This window comes from Marmota flaviventris, chromosome 17 (genome assembly GCF_047511675.1).
Source record: "Marmota flaviventris isolate mMarFla1 chromosome 17, mMarFla1.hap1, whole genome shotgun sequence".
In the NCBI taxonomy this organism is placed as follows: domain Eukaryota; kingdom Metazoa; phylum Chordata; class Mammalia; order Rodentia; family Sciuridae; genus Marmota; species Marmota flaviventris.
Window position 1 is genome coordinate 74,913,039 of NC_092514.1, and position 27,547 is coordinate 74,940,585.

The window sequence follows — 27,547 nt, forward strand, 5'->3', positions numbered from 1 at the left end:
CTGGGGTTGCAGCCCGGCCCTGGGCTCCCGCCCCTCCAGCCATGAGCAGAATCCCAGGGACCTGAGCCTCCTTACAGAGCCGCCGGGGCCGGAGCAGCCGGGGAAGAGGTGAGCCCTTCCTCTATCTCCAGGCCGCCTGCAGCCGGCTGAGACGTGTTTGTGGGCTTGTTCTCTCTCCCCCGACAATCCCCAAGAGGCCTGTGCCCAGTTCTGTGTGTAAGTGACACCCATGGGCCCTTTGGGTCAGGGCAGTGGGTAGAGTGACCCTGGGCTCTGGACCCCAGCCTGGCACAGCTGCAGCTGCGGCAGGAGGCCAGGAGGTGCCGGTGCCGCTCCTGGGGTGTCTCAGGACCCGCGTGGGCAGCTGGGACCCCGTGGAGCCCGGCAGTGGGTGGCCTGGGTACCTTTGCTGTTCCAGAACAGCGTGGTCTCAGCGCTGGACAGCCTGTCGTCGATGGCTTCCAGCTCTGACTTGATGAGCGGGTACTCCACGTCCATCACCGTCGCCTTGATCTGCAAGACAAGGGCCTGTTTCTAGCCGGGCGGGACTTGGACCCCGTGAGGGAGAGGCAAGGCGAGGACTCGGGCTTCTCCACACCCGGCTGGTCACGGGCATGTTGTTTGGGGGGAATTATATGAAACTTATGCTTCAGGAGATTTCGGTTTTTACAGTGATTTTTGTGACAAAGGAATTGCGTCGCCGTGGGAAGAGATGCGCCCTGCGGTGTGAAGCCAGAGGCTGGCCTGCCCTGACTGTGTGTAACTGGCTTAAGTCTGGGCTAGGCAGCTTAGCCTCACTGTGACCAACACAACCAAGAACAACAACCTGGAGGGAGGAGGGTTTATCTGGGGCTCGGGTGTCCGAGGCCTCAGTCCATGGCCGGCCACTCCACTGCTCCGGGCCTGAGGCGAGGGGAGGGGCAGCGGAAAGCGGCTCAGCTCACGGTGGAGTCAGGAAGCAGGGAGAGGGGAAGGGCCCAGGGCAGATGCTCCCTTGCAGGGGACCCGCCTCCCCCAGCCACACCCCAGCTGCCCAGTTACCACCAGCCAGTCCATTCAAACTAGGGTGGACCGACTAGGCTGCAGCCTCACAGTCCATTCACTCCCCCTCTGAGGACTCCTGCGGGAACAGGAGCTTTGGGGGACACTTTGCATCCAAAGCTTAACAGAGTCTTAGAAAAGTCCAGAGAAGTGCATGTGGATGACGGGAGCGTTTCTGGGCTCTGACCGCCACCCCCCTTCTCGGGGGTCTAAGTCTGGTTATGAACAGGGGATCCGGACCTGCAGAAGAGCTGTTCACATAGTTAGCAGACCCGGGTTCTTGCCAGGCGGGTTCTGTGGTCTTGATTCGGCTCTGCCCTGCTCAAGAAACTACCGAACACTCGAGACCCCAAATCCACAAGACAAAATCAGAACCAGGAAGGAAGGAAAGGAAGGCTGTACACAGTTCTTTTGTTTTGTATCAAATATTTATTTTTTAATTGTAGTTGGACAAATACCTTTATTTTATTTATTTGTACGTGGTGCTGAGGATCAAACCCAGGGCTTCACATGTGCTGGGCAAGTGCTCTGCTGCTGAGCCACAACCCAGGCCGGTAAGGTACCCAGTTCTTACAAATCATCCCCTTAAATAACCAGCGCCTCCTGAGTTTTGGGATAGCCTTTCATCGGGCAGCATTTTGCTTCATGTGTGGGTCCGAGTGAAGTGAGGGGTCACACAGGGTTAGAACTGGACAGTCAGCGGGGCGCAGCGGAGCAGGCCTGTGATCCCAACAACTCCAGAGGTTAAGGCAGGAGGATCGCAAGTTCGAGGCCAGCCTCAGCAACTTAGGAAGGCCCTAAGCAACTTAGAGAGGCCCTAAGCACATTAGCAAGGCTTTGTGTTAAAAATAAAGAGGGGTGGGAAAGTGGCTCAGTGGTTGGTGCCCCTGGGTTCCAGCCCTGGTTCCCAAACGAGAAAACAACAAAACACCGAACGCTGATAGTTTGCCTTTCAGAATGATTTTTTGCATAAACGTGGAACTTTAAATGGTGATCCCCTTGATGTCCCTAATGTTTTCAGGCCGTGAACTCTTAGAACAGGTGGGTAAGGACAGAGAAGTAAAGCTTCAAGGCCGTTCCCCATGGAAGACCAGGCAGCGCTAAGAGGAGCGTCTGTGGGTGGCAAAGCACGACTGTGAGCAGGGGCCACCCTTCAGGGCCCAGCTCCACTGCCCTCTGCAAGGACAGTGGCCGAGCTGTCACTTAGAAGATGCGTCCATGCGGGACAGCTAACACCTCTCCTGGGTTTGCAGCCTCAGCTCTGTGTGTGGCATTCAAGAAGGGGTCCTGATACAGAATTCAACCACTGGCCTGCAATAACTGGCCCTGGACCAGGGTGGGGGGCTGCTGGCTGATCAGAGTCTGGGGCCCCATGGCCTGCAGTGGACCGGTTGGACATCGTGAGCTTGGCTGGCTCTGCTTGGAAATAAAGTAGCAGGTGGTCAGTTTCTTTATTTTATTTTAAATACTGTTGTTGATTTTCCCCTGATTACACGGTCACTGTAGGAGACCTCTGGCCCTGGGGGAGGGCCGGGAACGTTTCTCTGCCCCCTACTTGGCTTCTGTTTTCTCTGCACCTTGGCTGGGAGCTGCTCCAGAGAACCGAGGGAATGGTCCTGGTGAATGTGGATTCAGGGCAGTTCCCTTCACAGCCCACAGTGCCCGAGGACAGTCCGTCCCACTCGACCTTGAAGAGCCGACATCAGCGTGCTTTGTGCTCAACACGTGGCAGGCCACCTTTCGGCCGTGGTTCATTCTGTGGCGGTTTCACGGTGGTTGGTATTTTGACCACTTTCTGTGACAGCCATCCGCTAAGCTTCCTTCTGCCCCGGGCTTCCCAACTGCTCCCGAAGGCGCTGCCACCCATGAGAGCGGCTCCCCGCCTCCCAGCCTCAGCCTTGGCCTTCCTCGTTTCTGGGGCACCCAGCGCAGTGCTGGATTGGGGACACCGTGGAAACCTGGGGGTCTGTGGTCTCCATCTCCTCCACGTGGCACTTTGTCAGTGAGTCCCCTTGGGAGAGACGTCCTTTATCTCACGATGTCACCCTTGCCACTCCTTCTATCACAGGAGGAAGGCATGTGGCACAGCTCCATTTGTTGCTATGGCTCAGGCAAGGCTTAGCAAGGGACCCCACAGGGCGGGACAGGAAGTGGCCACAGAGAGGAGGCTGGGGAAAAGTCCACACAAGGGCCCCCTCTCCTGGGCACCGGTTCCTCTCATCCCCTCCTTCTCTGCTCCTGCGTGCCTCCCAGGTGACAGGACGGGGGCTTGCCTCTCCCCTCCCTGCGCCCCAGCACCCACAGACACATTGCTCTCTGGGACTCACTCCAGATCCCCAGGAACCCAAGGGAGGGCATCTGTTTTGCTCCTTCGTGGTGAGGTGTGTGGGATCCTAAATGACGGCTCCCTGTGATGCCCAGCCCCAGTCCCTGGGACTCCTGGAGCTGTGGCCTTGCAAGACGGGAGAGGAATTGCAGGGAGCCTGTGGGGGGCTGGGCTGTCGGCGCCATATGCAATCTCGGGAGGGAGGCAGGAGAGCTAAGGAGGAGGCCCATGACAGGGGAGCAGAGCTGGAATGCAGAGCCTTGAAGCTAGGATGTGGCTGCACAGTCAGTTTACCTGTCACTCGCCGAGCTGTGTGTAGGGGAGGCCCAGGCTAAACACTGCATCCGGCCACTTCAGGATGGGATGAGCATTTGAGTGGAGGACTCAGGAATTCAGGGGTCCTCCCCAGCAGGGTGGGCTCATCTAACTTCTTGAAGGCCTGAGTGGTGGGTGCAGGGTGGTGGGCTCTGCCCCCTTTTCCTGGCTCTCTGCTCATCTGTGACATCGCCTCTGCTCTCCTGCTGTCGGGCAGGATGGACATCACCTGCCCCCTCTCTCAGGCCCTGGGCTCACACTGAATCACCACACTGGCTTCCAGGCTCACCAGCTCGCAGAGAGCAGGAGTGGGGAGTTCCTGGCCTCTGTCGCGACGGGAGACAATCCCTTGCCATGAACCTCAGGTCCAGCTCCCTGTCCCATTGCCCCTGCTCTCAGGAGAACCCACCCAGGGGACCATTGGCCAAGCAACATGGCCGCCCTTCAGTGCTGGAGAAGCCAGGGACACACACTGTCTCCAGAGCCACCTCTGGCCAGCACCTTGACTCCTGCAGAAGGTACAGGCTGTGGACTCCTGACCTCAGCCCCAGAAGACCAGGGGTCTGTGCTGTTTCAAGCCACCTGGTTCATGGTGCTGAGCTACAGCAGCCGTAGCAAACCCATACTGAGTTTGCACCTGGCCGTCTGCTGTGGGGGGCGGGGGTCAAACCTGGGGTCCAGGGGGCACCTGTGTTAGCTTTCCCTCATGGTGACAAGATGCCTGGGGAAAAAAACCAACTAAAGAATATCTATTATTGTTGTTGTTGTTATTATTATTGTTATTTTGTGGGACTGGGAATTGAACCCAGGGGTGCTCAACCGTGGGCTACATCCCAGCCCTCCTGAGTTTTAATTTTGGAACAGGGTTTCCCCATGTTGCTGAGGCTGGCCCTGAACTTGGGATCTTCCTGCCTCAGCCTCCTGGGCTGCTGGGATTACTGGTGTGGGCCAGAGGAAAGGTGTATTCCAGCTTATGGCTCCTAGGGTTGCAGCCCTGGGTTGACCCAGCTGCTTTGGGCCCATAGGGAGGCAGGAGGCTGCTCACCTCGCAGCAAGAAGCGAAGGGAGAGAGCAAGAGGCTGGGTCCCACGCCCACTGTTCAAGGGCACACTCCATGACCCAGCTTCCTTCCGGTGGGCCCCACCTCCTGAAGGTTCCGTTCCCCCCCACCACCCCCACCACCCCCCTAGCGCCATGGGCTGGGGGTGTAGCCCATGGTTGAGCAGGGGATGCTAAGATCCAAACCATAATGTCTCTTTGCCACCCTGCGGTTGGGGTCTCTAAGAGAGGGGGTGCCCAGGACAAAGACAGGCGTGTTGCTCCGTGCTTCACCCCCAGGCCTCCCAGGCTCCCTCTGAATCCCTCTGGTCCTTCCACCAGGAGGAAGGTGCTCTGAGCAAACAGCCTTGTCACAGCCCTGTCACCAGGAGGCACTGTCTGCCAGCCTACCGATTACCGCAATGGCAGCCTCTTTGTGACTGTGTGCCAGGGACCCAGGTCTGACATCAGGGGTCCAGGAATTCTTGAACACAGAGCTGCAGGTGGACTGGCCACGTGTCCAGGCACCTCCCCGCTGGCCAAAGCCCCGGGAGACCGACAGTCCCAGCCTGGGTTCCAGAAGCCCCTTCCTCCCCCAATTTAAGAGAGGAATGGAAGTAGGTGGCCTTCACGTTATCCAGGAGATGTTTAGGAGAGGAAAGCCTCTCGGATGAACTGCGCAGGCCTGCCGAAGCCCAGCAGAGGGACTGCATCCGTCACCAGCTGCTTCCGGTCCCCACCGTCCTTGCACACATGACCGTGAGGGCTAGAACCACGCGTGGTTATTAAGACACACTGTTTGTTCTCTTCTGCGTCCAGAGCTCACCCCCTGCTTGTTCTCAACCAAAGCCGAGACTTGGCCGGAAAAGCACACGAGGTCGCAGCCCACCTGATTGTACCAGCCCACGATGAGCTCCAGGTTCCCCACGAACTTCCGGAAGGTCTCGTTTTCAGAGAAGAGGTGCTCCGCGCTGCCTGGAATCTCTTTTTGCTGCTGGAAATTCAAATACTTGACTTCTCTCAGGACGGCCACCAACTAAATGGCAAATGAAGATGAAAGACCATGTTGGCAGGGAAGGTGGACGCAGCGGGAGCAGAGGTGGCCCGGGGGCGTTGGCGGGAGGCCGTGTTGGCCATGCCCACCTCCCTTCCTCTGGCCTCTTGCTCCCCCTCGCCCACCCAGGCTGTTTGGAGCAAGGCCTCGTTGAGGGCTTCACCTGGGTCCTGCTAGGGTCCTTCCCCTTCTCTTCCCACCTGGATTTGATGTGGGGGATCGGGGTGACCCTTCCACTACTGCTCTGTCCCCCAAAGCCATCCCCCATCAGGACTGGATAACATCTCCACGCTGCTGATTCCATCTGCCATGTCACATGGCCTCCCAGTAGCGGGTCACTTCCGCCGTGGCTTCCAGGACACCAGACTGTCCTGGCCACTCTGATCACTCTCTTGAAAAATCTGGGGATGTCCATGTTGGAGAGCCAGAGTGTGGTCCTTCTCATCTGGTCTCATCTGACCTCATGGCTTAAGATACTATCCGCGTGTCGATGAGCCCCACAGGGACGTCTCCCAACCCCAGCTTCTCTCCCCACCTCCAGACCCTCAGACCCACCTGTCAACGTCTGCCCTCGAATGTCTGACACCTCAGATTCAATGGGCCAAACAGAACGGCCGAGCTTTCCCTCAGCCTGCTCTGCCTGCCCCTTGTGGTCCAGGTCAGCTGATGGTCGTTCCATCCTCTGGTCACCCAGCCCCAAACAGTGGGCCTGACCGCTCTCTTCCTTCCTACTCTGTATCCAGGCCTTCCAGAACCTCGGGGCACCGCCGTGGGATCTAGCCACTCCTCACCACCTGCCTTGCCGCCATGTGCCCAAGCCACCACCCACCGGGCTGGGCTGTCATTTCCCACCTGCACTGAAGCAGAGGACTCCCAGTCTCTGTCCAGCCCTCGTGGAGAGGGGTCTTTCACAGATATAAATCAGGTCAAGCCTCTCTGCCATCTGGCTCAAACCCTGACCCTATCTTTCAGTGGCCCCTGAGGCTTCTCCCTCACCTCTTCTCCACCGCCTCCCCTTTGTCCACTCTTCCCCAACCCCACTGGCCTCCTTGCTGGTCCTAGAGCATGCTGGACACACTCCCGCCTCTGGGCTTTGCTGGGCCCTTGGCTCAGAGGCCCTTGGCTGTACCTCTGCTTGGCCAGCCCCCGCACCTCTGGCAGACCTGGACCACACCTAAACCTGCACCCTCCAGCCCTCCTGTACCTCTTCCCCAGCCCCCTCCTCCAGCCCTGCGGACCTTCTTCACTGCCCTCCCCGTGCACCTGCTGGCACCGGCTGACACGTGGGTGGTATCCCTGCCTCTTTGTGCTACTCCCCCCCTCTCTCTCTCCCCCCACGTTCCCTTCGCTTCTTGCAGATAAACTCCAGGAGGGCAGGGCAGAGACCTTTGATTCTCTGGTTCATTAATTTTCCCAAACACATGTACACAGTAGGTGCTTAGTAAATCTTTGTGGAATGAAAGAACCAACGGATGTTAGTGAAGGGGAGTTTCCCTGCCTCCCTGGTATTACCCCCACACCCCGACAGGACGGGCCCCAGGAGGCCCCCGCAGGAGCTCAGTGCCCCCACTTCTGTCCTCTGCACACCCAAGCTGACCAGGTTACAGCTCACTCGGGTGAATTCTCCCCCCACCCTTTTATTAAATTTTCAAATTGATGTTTCCTCTTGGGATCAAATGTAAAGTGACCAAGCTTTAAAGAGGGGCATTTTTGAGGACACTACTGTTTTGCCTCGTATCTCAAATATATCCTGGACATACTTAAAAATGCTTCAAAAATAAAGTGGCCACCGCCAATGACATCAACAGCAACCTTCACAAATGAACGCTGTTGGTGGGATGGGCCACCTCAGTGCCACGGTGGGCCCTGGGCTCCTCCTGTCCCCCCGAGCTGGACTCCTAGCTCCTGGGTGACGGCTTCCCCGCTGCCTGCCCCGGGACCCACCGCCTTGCTGAAGTTGACTTGGAGCAGGCCGGTGGTGGCATGTCGCTGGATCAGCGGCTGGCCCAGGTTGAAGTGGCAGTCCTCGTCCACCTTATCCACCCACTGCTTGTAGACCTTCTCGCGGTAGCTGCGCAGCAGCTCCAACATCTCGTCGTATTTCTGGTAGATCATCTTGGTCTCCATGCTGGACATGACCCTGGAATCAGAGTTGGGTGGAGCTGGAAGTCACCAGGCTTCCCTGGGATGGCTCGTCTCTGCCAGCCTCCGGCTGAAGCACCAGCCAGCCCCCTGCTTCTTCGAGGCTGATGGGCTGAATGTTCAGGTGGACAGTGCCCAGACCCCGGCATACAACCAGAACTCAGACCCACAATCTGTCACGGCCAGCCCGGGAGCCAGCCCACCATCTGAAGCCCCAAGTCCAGGAAGGCCACAGTAGCCCAGGTGGCAATCACCGCGGAGGGCGAGGGTTGGACGGATAACCGCTTCCCTAACCAGAGAAGAGCCATCCTCAGGTGACTGCTTCTAACCAGCTGTACCCCCACCCTGCGGCCACCCTCCACTGCAGCCAGCCTTAGAGCCTCTGCCAAGGGCAAGTGGCCCTGGCTTGGTGGCTGCTTTGTCCTGGCCCACGGCAGAAATAGCCTCAGTCTGTTCCGTTTGGGCATTTTGGAAATCTCCCCAGGCTGGTGGTCAAGGGTGAGGACCAGCCTGGGAGGGCCTTTGGGGACGGGGGAGGCCTGAAGGGGCCTCTCTGGAACTTTGTTTTGGAAGTGAAGGCTGGTGGGCGGGCAGCCTGGGATGGCGTGGGCTCAGGAAGGGCCTCGTCCCCTGCGGTTGAGGCTGCCCGGGGCCACGCCAGCTGGCACTCACGGGTGGTCGATGTGCTTCAGGTGTTTCATGGACACCTCCAGCCTCTCCTGCAGCCCCAGGCTCCACTTGAGCTGCCCGGCCACGGAGGGCATGTTCTTGTGGATGGGCGGGATGTTGCCCTCTGCAGAGGCTGCCATCTGGGCATCGTACAAGAGCTTGGCATTGTCCAGCTCGGTATCAAACATCTCCAGCATGGTGGAGTACCTGGGCACCACCTCGGCCAGGATCAGGGGCCGCTCCAGGAGACTGCCGCACATGTACAGGAGCTGGGGAGACAGCAAGAGCACGTCTTCTCCAGAGTTCCCGCGTCTTGCCCTGTCCCCAGCCCAGGGTTGTTGACAAAATAGGCAGGGCCAAGCTTTACGATCAAGAAAACACGTACTTTGTCCAAGCAAAAAATCCATTTGGACATTTCTCTGCATCTGGTTGTGGCACCTGCATGGTCCCGTGTTTCTGTTTGCGGAGCCCCAACGTGCTCGGCTTATAGACCAGTGTGCCTACTGGCTCTGAGGCCCAGGAGAGCTCATCCCAGGCCAGGGGGACAAGGGTGTGGGCAGGGAGACGAGAACAATTAAAAACACAGGTCAACATGAACAGCGGCCCAAGCCTGCACTCCTCTAACCGGGGCTCGCTCTGACAGCCAGAGGAGAGAGGTTTTTTTTAAGGGTCCTTCCTCTTGGGAAGACCAGGCTCAGGCAAGGAAAATGACATCGACGTCGGAAAATTGGTTTCACTCTGAAAAGCAGCAGTGGTGGCGGGCGGGGGAGGGACGGTGAAGGGGGGAGGGTCCAGAGAGCAGGAGAAAGATGGGCACCCAGGGGCCCCTACTCTCTGGGCTCACCCAGCTGCCAGCGGCCACCAAGAACCCAGTGGGGCCCTGCAGGCAGGCCTGTGTGAGTCCCAGTCAGTCCCAGATTTGGGCTTGAAAAAAATAACAACTACTGTCCCCAACAACGTCCTCTTGAATGGAAGACCTTCAGGCTCTCTAAAAAGTCAAGTGCAGCAGCCGCGGCTCCTGAGGAGGAGAGGACACTCAGGCCAGCCAGGCCCTGCTCTCCACGGCCACCTGCAGACACAGGTGGGCACCACCTTCACGTTTTAAAGAAGTCGACCTGTGACAGTCGGGGACAATGCCACTTAGTGGCTCTTCCCCACCCTCTTTCTCTTCCTTCTTTTTTGTGCTCACAGATTTTTTTTTTTTTTTTTGGCTTCTGGCTTCTGGGAGGGAAGTCCATCTTATTTCCTTCCAGGAGTCACCTGCACCCACAGGTGTTCTTCACGGGAGAACCTGCACCCAGGCCGCGTGGGCACAGGGGAGTGGAGGGGCTGGAGTGAGGGGCCCCAGGCCCACCCTGGCAGGGCACGGGGCCATCAAGGGCAGGGAGAAGGCTCTGTGTAAGATGCATGGGGACAGTTGGAGGTCGAGGCGGCTCCCAGAACCCTTTCTCCTTCCCCCTTTCTGACCTAGCGTGATGATAAAGTGAAACTAGACAGTGACTTCCTATGAGAGCATGAAGCTGCGTCTGGGCCCTAAAGGGCGGGCGCCTCCTCCAGGACCCAGGGCAAGGACCGCTCTCTGGTGGTTCCGGGAACACATCTAGGCTCCTGGGTGCTTCCGAGACCACTTGCTCCACACAGAGAAGGCCAGGACTCCTGGGTGTTGCTCATAAAGGTGACCCTCCCTTCCTCCCCACCTGCCCACCCCAGGAAAAACGCCCCAGGCAGGGGCTCAGCCCCCATCCGAATGGTCCTCCCTATCTGTTGCTCCTCTTGTTCTAAACCACATTTATGGGGGAGAAATCTCCGGGTGCCTTTGGGGCCTGAGAGACTCCCATCCAGGAGAGCGTCCTGTCCTGGCTGTGTGAGGAGAGCCGGCGGTGCCCTGCCCCGAGTCACTCCACGTTGTGCAGATCAGCAGGGCCTAGCCCTTGGTTACCCCACGTTACAAAGCAACAGTTTGCCATGAGTCACTCCATGCGACTCCCTCTCCAAGTGGAAGGGCTTGGAAACTTGTCGGGGCAAGTAGGTAGCCACCAGGTATTGGACATAACTCCAGCTGCCCAGCGCAACCAGAAGGCACAAACCGAAACAAGTTCATTGCCCCGTGAAAGCATCAAATCAGAAGCACATGGGCCCATGGCTGTATCGAAGCCACATCAGGGAAACGAGGCCCGTGAGCCTATCAGACAAACCAGACCACCCGGTGATGCAGCCCCTCACCTAGGACACAGCAGAAGGGGCACCTAAGTGTGCCAACCTGTCATCCTTCAGACCACCTGGTGAACGCATCCCCAGATACAGGGGCCGGGACTCCTGACTGTCCCCAGGACTCCAGCTTGGTCATCTCCTGAGTGACCTGGTCCACCCTGCCTGCTCCCCCAGCCCTGGCCTTGGCCCTGGCCGTGCTGGAGTAGCCGGTCCTCCCCAGGCCTCTGGAGTCCTCAGGCTGGGTTCGCCTCATCTGGCCAGCCGCAGCGACTCTTTGGCACCTGTCATCAACCCCATGGCCACTGTGAACACTTGCCCAGTCCTTCTGCATCCGCTGTACCCTTGTGTAAAGTGGGACGTGTGACGTGTGTGTTGCAGATAGAGGAACTGAGATTGGAATGGGCTAACAGAATGTGTGGTTGCTGTGGTCTCAATTCCAGGGAACTGTGAGGACTCGGCGAATTAAACCGGGTGAAAGCCACGTAGCTTGTGAATCATCGTTATTCAATAAATTCCAATGTTGTGGAAAGACACAAAGATGTCGAGTCTGTGTTGCTGGCAAAGCTCACAGGGGGGAATTTTTTTTTTCCCTATTCCCTGAGCCTGTTTCCTCCCCTGTACACCCGGGAATAACTACTCTAAGAGGGGACGAGCCACCCACCTGGCCGGCTCAATCCTGCACTCTCCTCCTTGCCCTTTTGTTTTGGAGACCCCGACCTCGGGCTCTCCACGTTAAAGGACCGACTCAGAACCTCTGCGTTAGTAACCTGATGCGGCTCCACAGTAAAGATCTAGGCTGGAGTGAGCCACCTCCCCACGCAGCCTGGAGCAAGCTCTCCCAGCTACAGCCACTGGGTCACATAGCAAAGGCTGCTGTTGGGTGCTAGGCTTGGTCCTAAGTGACCCTCAATCACACGCCTTCAGCAGGGGGCAGTCGTCCTATCCTTCTTGGGAGGTCAAGATCCCATAAGGACGTCAACACACAACAGAACAGAGCGGCGGGGGTGGGGGTGCCCCAAGAAGAGAAGCCGGCTCGGCTCTCAGCCTCAGCCAGTGATAGGGAGGAAGGAGCCCGGTGGAGGAGGAGGAGGGAGGGGCCAGGTGGTGCTCGGAGGGAAGGAAGGACCTGGGGAGCACTCTAGGGAGAGTCCCAGGACGCGGCACGGTGATCAAGATTCTCTGGTGGCTAAACTCCAGCTGGCTCCTGAGGCCCCTCCTAGGTCATGAGTGCACGTCCCTGTGACAGCAGCGTTAGCTAGACCCCATGTGTGGTCAGCGAGCAGCCCCCACCCTGGACATCCGATCAGGCTCCGCATCCTCCACCTGACCCCAGGTGGTGTCTGGTCCCCAGGCCTGGCTTCAGCAGGAATCCTGCTCAGTTGATTTAGACAGAGTCCCTTTACCACGATGTCCTTTCTCTTAGTAGCTTTCATCTCCTGACCCCTCCTGCTCCTTGGCTATGGGTTCCTCCACTCACCCACGCTGTGTTCAGAGTTGACCCAATTTCTGTCCCCCACTGTCAGATCCTGTTGCAGGGGGCCCTGTAGCCATTGCTATGGGCCCCAGTGAAATCTGCTTTACTGTGACTTTAATTTTTTTTCTTTAACCACAGCAAGGAGAGAGCACTGATTTGCACTCGGTGGTATTTTGCTTAGGGTGCCAACAATCCAAGACTTAATTGTTCATCATATTTGCAGAGCTGCAAATGCCCACGCATCTGCATCTTTACAAAGGATGGTTAAAAGACAAAGGCACATCCTGGCGTGTGCTAGGAGAGATGTTTGTGCTCAGTCAGGGGCAGGGGGCTTCCTGGGTCCCCAGCCCAGCTCCAGGAAGCCAACCCTGACATGCCCCAGAAAGATGGCCGGTCCTGGGAGCCCATGCAGCCAAGCTCAGAGCTGAGGCCCTCCCAGGCCTGTCAGGCCCAAACTTAAGGAAATCTACCTTGTGCAGTGTTAATCAGCCCTCCAATATGGAGCTCCAGCAAAGAGCAGTGTGACGTTTTGAGGAACCTATGATTTAGGGGGCTTTCCAGTGCCACCTGCTGCTCGGATAGAGAAGGCACGTGAGCCTGAGGATTCTGAGACTGACCAGACCTCCAGAAACCACCTCGAGATCCCCGGGCAGTGTCACCCCACAAGTGACGCCTTGCCAAGTTTCCTTCAGAAGAGGAGCTGGGAACCCCCAAAGCAGGTCCTGGCTCTGGAGTGGCCACATCCTCCCTCCAGTGAGTATTCCTGGCTTTTCTAAATGAATCTCTGCTGAGAGGTATTGAAATTCTTATCTTCATGTATATCAAGGACACCACCAGTCCTCAGTGGAGGCCCCCGAAGGGGACATGGGGGGTGAGGGAACTCTGGCTGGGAACCCCTGGGGACCCTCTTCTGGAGATAACTCTTCTCCATGACAGAGAGCAGAGGAAGACAAATGAGCCCCCCCTGAGCATAGATCTGAGAGAGGGACCGAGACTGGACGTGGGGGAAACCAGACCACAGGCCTTCAAGAGCCAACATCAAAACCGTCACGTTTTGTTAGAGTCACAGGTCTGGGATGACTCGGTGACCTCACGTCGGTTCCAGAATGGGCCATTCTCGAGACTGAAGAAGTACCCTGAGACCCACCTGCCCAAGGCAGATAATATCCCCACAACAGATGCTCTGCAGACTTCAGCAGCCCTGGGCAGGCAGAGCCAGGCGCGGGCCGTCACCTTCGGACAGGCGGCTTGGTGCTGGGTACCCCTCCCTCCCCGTCACACTGCCTTTCTCTGGAGGCAGCAGATCAGCCTCAGATCAGCCCTGAGCCTGGGCTCCTCACTCACCTTCGCAGAGGACTCAATGGAGCTGCAGTCGTCAAACGCTTGGCAGAGGATTGTGGCCAGCCTCCTGTCCAGATCTTGAATCTTCGTCTCAAAGTCGGCGTAATCATTGTCAAAACTCTAGAAGAAAATGGTGGGTAGTCGGCTCGTGAGGCAGGGCAGTGGGTGGAGCCTGCCCCTGGTGAGAAGGTCTCGGGGTGAAGTCCAAGCCAGGGTGCCCACTGGTGTGGGTCTGCTCCTGGTGTGGTTTGGGTAACACCTTTTTCTTTTTGGGGGGGCAGTACTGGGCACTGAACCCAGGGCCTCCCGCATCCTAGAGAAGTGTGCTGCCATGGACCCAGATCCCCAGCTTTTTTTTTTTTTTTTAAGTTTATTTGACACAGGGTCTCACTGATCGGCCCTGCCTCAGCCTCTGAGTAGGTGGGACTAGAGGTGTGTGCCACCGTGCCCAGTTCCTTGACAACTTTTAAGGTGGTGGACTGCAGGTAGCCTGCTTCCTTCACACACCTTTCTGCTCCTTGGGCCCAAGCGCACCAGTCCCTGCCTGAGGACTTACTGAGTCTCCAGGGTCCAAGGGATCGTATCTGCACTCCGCAAAAACCTTCACCAGCTCAAAGACCTCGTCGTAAATCTGAGTCACCCTGCTCCCCAGGATGTTCCCCCGCACGCCCCCGAGCTCGATCTTCTCCAGCTTCAGAAACTCGATGGCAGTTTTATAGAGATCCTGGTGGAGAGAGGGAAACCCCCATGAGCTTAGTCCTTCATCTCCAGCTGAACTCAAGGTCCTGTTACCAAGCCCACTCTGACCCTAGCAGGGAGGGCCAGGGACCAAAACACCCTGGTGACAAGACCATCGGGGCCTGTGTCCACCTGTGTGATGGGCTTTGAAGCTGTTTCTGGAACAGAGAGAGAGAGAGAGAGACAGAGAGAGAGTCGGAAGGAAGGGGTGTGCGCATCGTCTGCGTGTTAGGAACGCGGACAAGCAGGGGGAGGTGAAGTTTGGGGTCTGGTCCTGACCGTTGCTGGTGGCCTACGTCACTCGGTAAACAGCACTGTACAGAGACCTCCGTCTGCCCAGCCTGGGTGGCTCCTGAGGCTCTCGCCCGCTGAGGTTCTCTGCTCTCCGGAACCGTCCACACTGAGCAGCAGCAGGTGGCCCCTGGCAGGTGTGCACATCCCACTTCCTCTGCCGACTTCTGTCTGTGGACCTGCCCCTTCCCGAGGCCTCCGCACCTGCCCTTCCCCGTAGCCTGCTTCCTTCCTGAGTCTGGTTCCCTCTGTGCTCTCTGCTTTGCATCTCACCCACCCTAACCCTGACCCTGACCCTAACCCTAACCCTAACCCTAACCCTAACCCTAACCCTAACCCTAACCCCTAACCCTAACCCAACCCTAACCCTAACCCTAACCCTAACCCTAACCCTAACCCTAACCCTAACCCCTAACCCTAACCCAACCCTAACCCTAACCCTAACCCTAACCCTAACCCTAACCCAACCCTAACCCTAACCCTAACCCTAACCCTAACCCTAACCCTAACCCTAACCCCTAACCCTAACCCTAACCCTAACCCTAACCCTAACCCTAACCTGTTGGCTGGTGCTTCTGTGTGTGATGTTCTTGTTTCCCAAAAGAGGTCCCCAAGGTCCCTAAAGGACAACCAGGTGCCAAGCCCAGGGCCAGGCAATGTTTAGAACGCAGATGCTCCTGTGGGGTTGGCGTCACTTCCAAGATCTCCTCACCCCCAGAGCCTTCATCCTGATTCAGAATCTGTGACGTAGGAACCCACAGCCACCCGACCAGATCTCTGTCTGAATGAACACACAGGGATTTCCATCCCGCGTTCTAAGGGGGCTTCCCCGCTCTGCCTCCCAGAGGTGTGGCTGAGAAAGGTCAGGTCTTTCCTAAAATCCTATAGTTAACGCTCAGTGGTTCCAGGATTATCCCCTTCCCCATTTTTTTGAGTCACATGTGCACAGTTAAAAAAAAAAATCAGCCATGCAGAAGATGGCAAAGCAGACAGCCAAGCCTCCTTACCCCTCCATCTGGTCCCTCTCCCCTCTTTCCCCAGGGAAAGCCATCCTGACCCACTTTTAGGTTTTAATCTGCTGTGTGTCACTCTGCGGGTCCACCAGGGCCTCTCAAGTCTTCCTTTGTGATAATTTAGTCACTACCTGCCCTTGTCCTCCAGGCCTCCTGACTGTGAGTGGTCATTGAACTTGTAGCTACCGGCTCACGGAGTGAACTAAGGGCAGAAGCAACCCAGTGGGGGCCATTTCTGACCTTGGCAGACAGATCCAGCGGCCCCCAAGACTGAGTTTCTCCTTTCCCCAGGACACAGACAACTGGTCTTCACTTGTATTTTCCTTACTGGGAGACTTTTCTGGATATTTTATTTTTTATTTTTGCAATTCTGGGGATGGAAGCCAGGTCCCCCCATACTAGGCAGGTGCTCCACCACTGAGCCACCTGGGGGTCATTCTAGAAAGGCCATGTGGGAAGTCGAGGTGAGGTGCAACAAAGCTTCATTTTTACCTCAATCGTTTGGATGCGGTGGAAGAAAGAGTTCATTCTGGAGAACGCGAGGGAAGATGGGAACTCCCAGGGCACGGGGTCCTTGTTCTTTGGGGGGGAAGGAGAGAGAGAGAAGCCGTGTTTGTTTCAGATGCCCACCTACCCGACTGCCCGCCGGGGTGCGGTCGACGTGGGTGTTCCCAGTGTGACCTGTCGGGGCGGGGAGCGGTACCTTGAAGAAGAGCTTCATGTTGGTGCAACAGAAGTCGTAGGCCTGGAAGACCTGCTTCAGGACGTGCACAGACAGCGAGATGCCACTCAGGACCTCCTCGATCTCGCCCTGCAAGCCCTTCAGGACCTCCTCGGGGCTCAGGAAGGTCCGCGTCTGGACAGAACAGAAGACAGACTCCTGGAGAGATGCTCAGGATGAGGAGCCATCCCCACGAGGCCGGGGGTCTGCTTCTTCTGACGGGGGACTGTCGCTTGGGCACTTGGCGTAACCCAAATGCCAACTGCTGAGCCATTTTCAGGGGACTGAGTGGCTTCCCATACTTGTCCCCTCAGCCTGTGCCAAAGCTGCAGTCAAAATGAATTTGGGTCACAGATGATTAGGGACCTTCCAGGAGCGGGAACTGAAGGCTGATTTGCATGCACGCAGGCAGCCTAGGGCTGCAGCCTTCAACCCAGTACTGATGACTGGCTAAGGGTGTGTGTTGAGGGACACAGGAAGTGCCTGGGTCTTGGGGTGCAGACTTCCTGGGTGAGTCTCCTCCTGCAGCGGAGTGGGCAACGTACTTCCCAGGCTCTGGGAGGCCGCCAGAAGGACTCAGCCTCAGGATGCTTAAGCCAACATCCCGGCCCTTTCTCAGTGGCTGGGGAACGGAGGGGGCCAGGCCCGGGCGGGCGGGCAGGCGAGGCTCACCATCTCAATGATCTGGTTGCACAACTCCCGCAGGATGACGATGACCCTGGAGGGTGTGTTGTAGTGCTCCGAGGTGGCCCAGATGAAGGCGATGGTGTCCAGCACCTTGGCAATGAAGTTCGGGAGCTGGAGAGAGACGGGCACAGGCACACAGGGACTGGCTTTGTCATACTGCCCCAGCTGGCACTGGGCACCCAGGGGAGGGTCCCAGAGGACCTTGTACATCTGTGACAGAGAGAAGCCTGCAGCCCCCCGCTCCCCCAGGACACAGCCCCCATCATCACACACAACGTGAGCTTCCCCTGTCAACACACCACCGAGAAGTCGGCCTGTTCCATCTCCTCCAGCAAGATCCGCAGGGGCTTCAGGTAGAGGACGATGTCGTTGGCTTCCTTCAGCCCTGAGTGGAACAGGAACAAGCTCTGGTCATGGGGGGGGGGGGGGTCCCATCAAAATGGCACCGTGCCAAAATGGCTGGGCTTCCTGAGACCTGTTCCTTCAAGAAACAGGATCATTCTTGGAAGAAGAGGGCCGGGAAAGTGGCTTGTGGGGGAGATGTATGCCCTCTGGAGTTGGTGGGCAAGGGTCCTGTCCAGCCCCTCCCGGGAGGCACAGCTGGCTTCCTCGGGGAACTCACGGGAGGTGTCCCGGGCTCACCTTCGGTGACGTTCATGTAGACATTTTGCAGGGCCGGCCAGTAGCAGCTTTGGGCTTTCTCCAGGATCTCCACTATTTTGTTCACTTTGGGCCTGTTGAGCTGAAAGGAGAGAAGATTCGGGCCCTTCAAGTGAACTTGCAGACCCTAAAATGAGGGCAGCCCGACTTGAGGCAGCTGGAGAGGGGGAGCTTGTGCAGGTCTTGGGAGACTCTGGGCAGTCAGCACTGAAGGGCTGAGCACCGGGCCGAGCCGCCCAGCAGGGACTCGGCCATCGCAGCCAAGCAGAGGCCCTACCTGCTCGTGGATGCACTTGAGGTTCATCAGCCGGGCGTCCCAGAACTGGAACTCAACCTGGGGCAGGGGGTTCAGCCCGTCCAGGAGGGCCTGGGCCGAGTCCTTGCTCAGCACGTCCCGGATCTGGTGGGACCAGTCGATGATAATGGTTTCAATGGCGTGCAGGAGGGAGTTGTCCGGGGAGGAGGGGATCCTGCCAGGCACAAGGGAGGACATGCTCTTCCGGCCACACACCTGCCACAGCCTCCACCTAGCCTAACATCCACCTGCTGGACCCCCTGCTGCCTCTTCCTGTCCCTCAGCACTGACTCCTAAAGCCGAGCACGCTGGCTCTCGGCCGTGTGGACGCTGAGGCTTCGTTCACATGTGTGTGCGGATTGCACTGGGGAGCCACAGTGTGTGAAGGGGTGGGGGGGTGGCTGGAGTCGGAATCCCAGGGACTCCTGTGCTCTTCCTTCCCTGCCCTGTGCCATCTACCCGACTTGGTGCCACCCAAGGTACCCTCCTGTCCTTGGGTGTTTCAACAGCTGCAAAACACAAAACGCATTTGCCACGAAGTGCTGTCCCTTGCCCCAGCTCAGGCGCCTCCCGTCCAGCCAGTACCTCTCCATGGACTCCAGAGCACCGTCCAGGTTCCCTGGGATGGGCAGCAGGGTCTTCCCTTTGATCTTGCCGCCCATCACAAACATCTCGTTCTTGAGCTTGTGGACTTGCTTCACGATGTCTTCGGAGACCACCCGGGGCCAGCCTTCCATGTTCTCGCTCTGGTTGAGCAGAGAGTAGAGGACCTAAACGGAAAAGCTGCTGTCGTTCACGCCAGCTGCCCCAGGAGGCTGGGCCTCAGCCCTGGGGAGACGGAGTCCTCCTCCACACCAGGCAGCGGGGGCCATGGGTCATTTGACCTGGCAGTGACAGCCCAGCTGCCTTGACTTTGCTGTGGCAAAGCCACCTCCAAAAAGGGAGGCCCACCTTGAAATGGTAGCATCTCGCCCGAAGCACTTGTTCCATGTCCTCCAGAATTGCAGAGACGGGCTGAGCTGTGTCCCCAAGTCTAAGGCAGAGTCCCACCCCACTTTGGGATGTGACATTAGCTGGATATAAGGGTCTTTAAAGAGGTAATTAGGGGTAAAATGAGGTCGGCAGGGTGGGCCCTAAGGTAAGAGGACTGGTGTCCTCACAAGAGGAGATTGGGATGGAGGCAGGCAGAGAAGGATGACCGTGAGAAATAGGGCAGAGGTGGCTTCTACGTGCCAGAAGGTGTCAGGAGCCACCAGCCAGCTCTGCCCCTCAGAGCGCCAGTCTTCAGGACCACGGTGGAGCTCGGCCTGCTGAGGCCCAGCCCAGGTGCGCCATGCGCTGGCCCTGCTGCCTGGGACAGGGACCGTGCACTCCCGTCGGGCCTACTGTGCTCACGACTCTTGGACTCGAGGCTGGGAAGCCCTGTCCATCACCTTGTACTGGGCCCTGCTGAGTGGCCACTGGGCATCTTATTTTCCCTTGAGTGTACACAAGGTGGGATCCAGGTTCTCATTCTGCAATGACTGTAGCAGGTCTGACCCCCAGGCATGCCCCGTGCCATACTGCACCTGCTGACAGGGCCAGGGAGGCTGCAGGACGGCGGCAGAGGGGTACAGAAAATGCCCGCCCACCCTCCTAACTCAGAATGGGGGAGACCTTCCTGCTGGTACTTGGTGGCCCACTCTAGGCGTCCGGCAGACTCTAACGTGGCCTGGAGAACCAGGTGGTGGGCAGGGCTTCTCAGACTGCACCACCGAGTCCTGTTAGGGTGCAGGTCTGTCTGCATTTCTGACCAGTTTCCACGTGCGGCCGCAGTGTCTCTGGGCTCCTCACTGCGAGTGTGAGGGACAGACTGTCCCTCCTGAGCGTGGGACCCAGCCCCTCCCGGCCTCCTGGACACACGCACCTCTTCTACCACCACGATCAGCTGGTCCACGGGCAGAGGGCTGATGTCCCCATAGAGCAGGTTCGTCTTGTAGTTGAGCTTGTTGATGCTCTCTGGCTTCCTCTTGATAAAGTAAACCCCCTTGGTCTTGAGGGACTCTGGGAAGCCCAGGCAGGGGACGATCATGCCGGTGGCATTGAGCGTCAACACCAGCACGGTGACTTCTGGCTTTTCAAAGAACTCTGTGAACAAGGCCAAGTTCTCCTCGGCTCCGATCAGCTTGCTCCACTTGTCCGGCTTGAACTTGAGGATGAGGGAGGCGATTTCCTCCAAGTACTCGAATCTGACGTCGGGTGTAATGGTCATCTTGGTCTTGGCTCACACCTCTCGCCTCTGTGCGGTGAACAGACAGATGTCAGATGCGCTCCCAGGCCCCCATTGCCCGCCCCTCGCTGGGCCAGCGGAGTTCTCCCACCAGCCCACGGAGCCTTGTTTAGCTGGGGATGGGCTGTGGCGGGGGACGGGCCAGGAAGTGGTGTCCGGGTGCTGTGGCTGGACACCGGCCCTGGTCCTGCTGTGGGGTGTCACCAATGGGTAGTGTGTGCTTGAGTCACTTGTGGCCACCAAGTTAGTTGGTTAAGAAAGACAGAGAAGAACACTGGAGGAAGACAGAGGAGGTGACCTCCCCAGGCATTCTGAAGGCACCAGGGAGGAGAGGACAGAGGGTGGGAGAAAGGGCCCAAAGAAGGGACAAAAGACACCTCACCCCAGTGCATGTGAGAAGCAGAGGGGGAGGGGCGGCAGACCACACGCGGGGTGCAGAGTCCAACTGTCCCCATTGGACCCCAGCCACCGTGGGCCCAGCTGTGCCCTGTTCTGCACCCTGTCCCTTTGGACCCTGGAGCCACTGCTCAGATGCCCAGGGTGACTCCCCTGTGGCTCTTCCTTTAAGAAAAGAGGATACTAGAGAATTGGGGTGAGGGAGCTCCTTAAAGAACCCACCGGAGGCCCAAAGGTGAGACATCCAGGGCCTCACTGTGAGCACGGTGTTTAAGGAAAGGCCAAAGCTCTCGGACATCGATATATTTAGTATGAAAATATTCTTAAATATCAAAATTAGTGCAAACCAATTCATTTAAAAATATCAAAATTTCCCATAAAGGGGCTGGGTTGGGGGTGCAGGGAGGTGAGGTCTGCAAGGGCAGAGTGGGGCCTGCCCTGCACTTGTGGACGGACAAGGAAGTCTGGTGCAGTCTTTCCACAGCAGTGAGGGGCCATCAGCCCCTCCTCGGGGGCCCTGGGGCCTGTGTTTGCTCTCTTGCAATTGCCACAGTGCAGCTCTGACAGATGGGGGTGGATCACTCAGATCCAGTCCTTTTGTTTGCCCAAAGCTATTGGTTTCAAGACCGTTACTGTCTGCAGGTCCCGACAGGCCCACGCTATGGAAAAGGTGGTATTTCGCTCAGCTCCTGCGTCGCAGAAGACAACTGTGTCATAAGGGGCAGGAGTAGGCTCTTCAAATGGCCTGGGGTTTGTGTCACTGTGAGAGAGCGCAGAGCCACACACAGAAGAAACTTATAACGGTCCGCAAACAATGCCCATCTGATTCAGGCCCACCCATGACCAACAAGGGGACACTCAAGGCCCTTCGGCTGCATAGGAAGAGCCACATGTGGCAGTAACAGATCACATGCCATTTGTCCGAGGCCCAGGAGGGCTTTGTGCACGTTGCTGAATTTGTCTCCACTGGCCTTGGAGACAGAGTGGCAAAGGGAAGTTGGGGGAGGCCCCTCCCATAAGTCCGGCCACGTTGGTGGTGCTACTGGGGTTGGAGGAATGTCCTCTTGCTTTCTGATTTCATGGACTTGGACTTTGACAAAATCAACTTTTCTTCCAAGAATGGGGTCCCTCTCCAGCTCTTCTCTGTGTGGTCCCCCGAGTCCCTCTCCCAGTCAGCTGGTCTCATCCCAGACTGCTGGTCTGCCATCCCCTGGGGCGCAAACCCACAGATGGCAGTCAGTAAGTAGTGCTGTCTCCCCTCCCGGTACCGACGCTTTGGGAGGCAGGCAGATGTGGCCATCTTTGGGGCAGGGACAACTTCTCAGGGAGGTGGCTTCTGGGAGAAGCCAGTGGGTGGAGGCGAGTCTAGCTTTAGAGCAGCTGGGGGGCGGGCACTGGGGATCCAGAAAGGGACTGGGCAGGTCCTAGGCAGCCTGCAGGTTGAGCCAGACCCCTGACCAGCTCCAAACAGGAGCAGAGCCTCTGCTGGCTGAGTGGGGTCTGCTGCCCTCGAGGGCCTGGGCTCCCACCCTGTGCCCTGAGGCCCCTCTGCTCTCCTAGACCACCTAACTGACCGTGGCTGCTCACCAGCTTCTCATAGACGTTTGCTCCTATCTCAAGAAGGACGGGCCTTTCCTCAAACAGGAAAGAAAATGGCTCCCGTCCCTTGAGGGGCTTCAACTGTCACAGAACTTCTGGAAGTCTCAGGTCACCCGGGGCTTCTAGAACTTTCTCTTTAGGACCAAATAACCAGTGGCAGTGCAGCAGATGAGTGACCAACCGCAGCTCACCTCACCCCCAACAGCTTCCTCAAGCCCATACGGGGGATAGTGGTACCACAAAACGACCCACTCAAGGTCCAAGCTTCGGCTGGCACAGATAAAACCCCCAGTGTGCGCACCCCGACGGGACAACCAACACAGACCATCGACCATTCTCAATTATCTGATTTCTCTCACCAATTAGGCAAGTTTGGGAGTCCAGTCTGCAGGGGGAAGGGCTGGAGTAGATCCCTTGGACTCCACATGTCTCTGGACAGCTATGGGACCTTCCCTGGTATTGCAGCTGCAGGATTGGCTCATTGTGAGAGCATCTCAACTGTGTTTCTGTGCGCGAGGATGAACAACCTTCTCCCGGCCCCTGCAGGACCGTGCACACGCACAGCTGCCCGCCTTCTCCCCCTCAGGATGGAAGCTGCATCTCTCTCTGCAGCACCGCGTGCTCCCGTGCAGCACCCAGCGCAGCTGCTCGCGTCCACCACACAATTGTTAGGGGCGCCCACCTCCCGAGTTAGGCACCTGAGAGGACGAGTTCGTTGGCTCCTGCGGCAGAGGTTCCGGTAATTGGTCACCTGGCCCCTTGCTGTGGGGCCGTGGGGGAAGGATCAGAGCTCACCTCGTGGCAGCCAGGAAGCTTAGGGACAAGATATAGGCCCGAGGGCCCCCCCCCTTAAATGAAGTCCCACTCCCACAATTTCCACCACCTCCCGATGACCTGTTCAAATGACGACTCCATCCGTGGTGAATCCAGCGGTGAGGTCGGAGCCTCACCCAGTCACCACCCAAAGCTCCACCTGGAACATTGATGTACTGGGGACCAAGCCTTCAACACACGAGCCTCGGGGACGTCAAGACCCAAACCATGACACTCCCACCCCTTTTGATGAGCATGGTCCCTCCAGAGTCGGCCACTGTGGCTGACCAGTGCAGGCCTTCAATGAAGGCCACTGAAAGAAGAAAGGCTTGACGTCCTGCTGAAGGGAGTCCGGTACAGCGCCTCCCACGCAGCGTCTCCCCCAAGGTGTGTGGCCTTGGAAGCCTGCCTCCCTCGGAGCCCGTCACTGTTACAGGGAAGAGGGACACATGGGACCACAGACTGTGCTGGTCCCACTTCCACCCAAACTGCACTTCCCCAGACTTCTAAGTCCAAGAGCCCCAGACGCCAAGGACTGGACCCCCTAATGGTGAAGTGGCAGACTTGGGAGGGAGCGGGGGCAGGCCCTGCGCCTTTGTTCTGAGGTAGGAGTTGGGGATACACAAAGAGAAAGGCAGACCGAGTCTCAGGAGGAGGGGCTGCTGGGCTGCAGGGAATGCCCATGAACCCACCAAGTGCAGAGCACGCCTTCCTCAGCCACCTGCCTGCACCCTTAGCCTGCACCCTTGACCCTGACCCTTGCCTGCACAAGGTAACAGGAGGGCAGTGCCCAAGCACTAGGGAAACTGGCCCCAAGCTCTCAGCTCTGCCTGACTCCTCTGGCCCGGCCCCCTCACTGCCCTCTACAAATATTAACCCTAACCCTAACCCTGGCCGTCTCCCCCTCTGGACACGGGCCACACCCCCCCTTGAGTGTGTGCTGCTGACTCTGCCCCAGACCCACTTTGCCCTCCCCTGCATGTCCCTCTGCTTTCCTGAGTGAGTCCTGGCCTGTCGTGTCCGTGAAGGGCCTCGTCGGTCCTGAGTGGTGGTGACCTCTGCTTTCCCACATCATGCTCGAAGAGGCAGAAGCACCCCCTTTTCTAGGGCACCTCGACCTCTCCTTAGGGACACACCATCCACACCCTGGCAGAAACCCCAGGCCCCAGGAAGAGGCCAGAGCTGCGCGTAGGGAGCTGGGCCATCTACCTTCTAACTGGGTGACCAGCGGGGCAGAGTGATGGCTCCCTCCAGGGTCACAGCTGGGCTGTCATTCACTCCCTTCTTTGTGTCTGTCATCACGGCCACATGGGGCAGAGCAGCTGAAAGGGCCCCCTGCCTGCAGCCCGGTCACTCCCCTGTGCTGAGAGGACTTGGAAGGCGAGTTCCATAAAAGACATCCCCGTCATTAAGGAGGATGGCAGGACAATCTTCCCCTGCAGCGTCTGCTCGCGGTCAGCGGGGGCCGGGCCATCTGGGTCTCCTTGGCTCCTTCTGCAGCTTCCCTCTGTCGGTGTTGGCCAGGCCACATGTCCTCGTGCTGAGTTGGAGACCTTTGTCCTGTCCTTGCCCCTGGCCTTGGGCTGGAACGGGGGCAGAGTTGAAGCAGCCGGGCGGCCCGGCAGGTCCCCCTCCCTTCACGAAGGCGGTCAGGGAGACTCAGCAGACAGTGAAGGCCTCACAGACTTCGTCCGCACTGCTGCCACGGGGAGGCCCAGCTCAGGTCCAGTGCAGGCGACGTACAAGGTGCTGAGTGGAGGGAGGGTCAGTGACGGGAAGTGATGAAGAGGAGACACGGGTCCTCCCTCGGGGCAGGCCCAGGTGTCTAGGGTCGGGGTGACTTGGCAGGATTCTTAGCTAAGACAGGCAGGGCAAGACGAAGCCCGAGGACGGGCCTGGTCAAAGCAGCCCGAAGGAGCGAGCCTCTGTCCAGTTCAGCCTGAAGGAGAGGGCCGGAAGGTCTGTCCCCCAGGCCGAGGTTGCCCCCTCCCCAGGGTGTGATCTGCTGGGGTGGGGGCTGGCACCTGCATCCTCAGGCGTCAGTGGGACCCTCGGCTTCACACTGGGCCTCTGTGGCGAGAGAAGAGGTCATCCTGGTGCCGGTCCCTCCTCCAGCTCCCCGCGTCCCTCAGACCCGGCAGAGGGAAGAATCTGCCTGTGACCACTGAGGCCTCCAGCCCAGCACTCAGGGCCTGCCGTCTTTGGTCCCCAAACCTTCCTGTCATCTCAGCCACACACTCGACTTGTGCTGGGTTTGTTCAGGACGGTGGTGCCTGCAACCTGCCTCTTTATTAAACACAAGATCAACTCTCCATCATTCTCATGTATTTATTCATTTGAGTGCAGGGGCTCGCCCTCGGGCCTCCCGCGGCCAAGCCAGCGCTTTACGCCTGAGTTCCACCCCAGCCCTTGTGTTCCTCCACCTGAGCACAGCGGTTCTCAGAGCAGGGCCCTGGGACCAGCAGGCTGGGCATCTCCTGGGAGATGTCACGGTGAAGAGTCTCGGGCCCAGGTCTGTGGGGGCAGATTCAGGGACGGGGACAGCAATCCTAGGAGGGTCAGTACAGGCCTCAAGCTTGAGAGCCACTGAGAGAACTTTTTCTGTAAATTCACTTAAGTGGTCAGTTGTCCTCAGCTGGTGAGACCCTCCTGCCTCTCCTTTCTGGACGGCTGCTCACACACAGGAAACCCGCCCCGTCCCGAGTCCACTTCAGCAAGCCCACTGTCTACCTGAGGAGCAGCTGTGGTCTAGTCAGATTGTTTGCTCCTGTGACTACAAGACCTGACAAGAACAATGTCAGAGGAGGAAACGTTTATTTGGGGTCCCGCGGTTTCAGAGGTCTCCGCCTGTGGACAGCAGGCTCCATTCCTCGGGGCTGGAGGTGAGGCTGGACAACGTGGTGGAAGAGTGTGGTGGAGGGAAGCTGCTCTCATGGAGATCAGGAAGCGAGAGAGAGGTCTCACTCACCAGACACCCCAGTGGCACGCGTCCAGTGTCCCGTCCTCCGGCCACAGCCCACCTGCCTCCAGCCGCCACCCAGTTAATCCCTCAGGGGGTAAGTCACCAACTGGGTCAAGGCTTCACAACCCGATCACTTCTCCTCTGAACCTTCCCCACTGTCTCACACGTGAGCTTTGGGGGGACACCTCACCTCCAAACCGTAACCAGCGGCAATGTAAAGCCTGGTTTCTTTGCTTGCCAGCCGTGGAACCACCTGAGAAGCTTCCAGAACTAACAGGGCAGGGGGTCAGAGCCGGGTGTCAGGTTTCCCGAGCTCCCGCTGGGGTCTGAGTACCAGTGGGACGGGGCATTCCTGGTCCAGGGGTCAGTGCCTCTCCAGGGTGAGTTCTGCTGTCCTTGGCCTATTTAGATAAGAAATCGCTGATAAAAGGAATTAGACACTTGGAAGGTTTAACTCAGAGACAAACGCTCCTCGATGTGCCGCCGGGTGCCCGCCAAGTGGCTTCCAAGGAACTCAGAATACAGAGCACCTCTACCCAAGCCCTTGCCGTGTGGGCTGGAGTCCAGGCTGAAGGACTCAGGAGGGTCCCCACAGACCAGGCCGGCCACTCGCCCCGAAAGAAAACCAGATGGTAAAGGAAAAAAGAGCTATTTTCAGGGTGGCCGCCCTAGGAGGACAGGTCTAAGGACAGATTTGGGGGGCCACCAATAGCCTGGAGTCACCTGGGGAAGGCAGAGCCATGGCCAGCAGCCGAGGTCGGTGGATGTGGCTCATCACTATCCCGAGACTGGCCGTGTGAGTCTGATCCTGGCAACGGCCAGTGCCTGGGGTGGTTTTGACTCCTGGGGCAGGACATTTGTCTACCAGACCTGTGGCCCTGGACTATAAGATAAACTGAGAATGACTCAGAGAAGGGCAGGTCGAAGAGACAAAGGGAGTCCGTCCCTTGGCGTTGGGGTCCTGCTGTAATTGGGCTTGTTCGTGGTGGCTGGTCGCTAAGGGAACAGCCTTGCCGTGGCCTCCAGTCCTAGCCCATGTGGCCTGATTCTGCTGCGGGAGGAAGGGCCACCCAGTCCTGGCCTCCCCCTCCACACCAGCTGTCCAGCTCACCGCCAGCTCCTGCACCCTTCCCATCTCGGGGCACACACGGGCTTCAGATCAATGTCCCTCGCAGGCTTCACCCCACGTTACAGCTCAGCTCCCCCAGAGCTGGAAAGATCGAGTATTTCTTTCTTAAAAGCACAGACCCTGGGGCTGGGGCTGGGGCTCAGTGGCAGAGCGCTTGCCTAGCATGTGTGAGGCACTGGGTTCAACTCTCAGCACCACATATGAATAAATAAAAACATAGAGGTGAAAAAACAAAAAAAGAAAGCAAAGACCCTGTTTCAGTGTGGTGGTGCTGGGGACTGAACCCAGGGCCTTGTGCATGCAGAGCAAGCACCCTACCAACTGGGCTGTATCCCCAGCCCAAGGCCCTGTCTCTTGGGAATA

The 27,547-nt window shown here is 58.0% G+C and overlaps 1 protein-coding gene across 1 annotated transcript in view; it reads right to left on the reverse strand.

The window, feature by feature from the left end:
- The window catches only part of Dnah17 (dynein axonemal heavy chain 17), a 93,836-nt gene extending 73,569 nt beyond the window's left edge, over window positions 1–20,267 (reverse strand). Inside the window, exons 1-14 of the mRNA XM_027923945.3 lie at window positions 19,923–20,267; window positions 18,602–18,786; window positions 17,999–18,191; window positions 17,704–17,803; window positions 17,361–17,446; window positions 17,047–17,172; window positions 16,357–16,509; window positions 16,146–16,232; window positions 14,168–14,335; window positions 13,615–13,731; window positions 8,589–8,854; window positions 7,719–7,914; window positions 5,610–5,756; window positions 405–513 (exon numbers count right to left, since the gene is read on the reverse strand). Of these exons, the coding sequence (XP_027779746.2) occupies window positions 405–513; window positions 5,610–5,756; window positions 7,719–7,914; window positions 8,589–8,854; window positions 13,615–13,731; window positions 14,168–14,335; window positions 16,146–16,232; window positions 16,357–16,509; window positions 17,047–17,172; window positions 17,361–17,446; window positions 17,704–17,803; window positions 17,999–18,191; window positions 18,602–18,786; window positions 19,923–20,267 (2,278 nt within the window). The remainder of the gene's footprint in view (window positions 1–404; window positions 514–5,609; window positions 5,757–7,718; window positions 7,915–8,588; window positions 8,855–13,614; window positions 13,732–14,167; window positions 14,336–16,145; window positions 16,233–16,356; window positions 16,510–17,046; window positions 17,173–17,360; window positions 17,447–17,703; window positions 17,804–17,998; window positions 18,192–18,601; window positions 18,787–19,922) is intronic.
- Window positions 20,268–27,547: the final 7,280 nt, after the last annotated feature.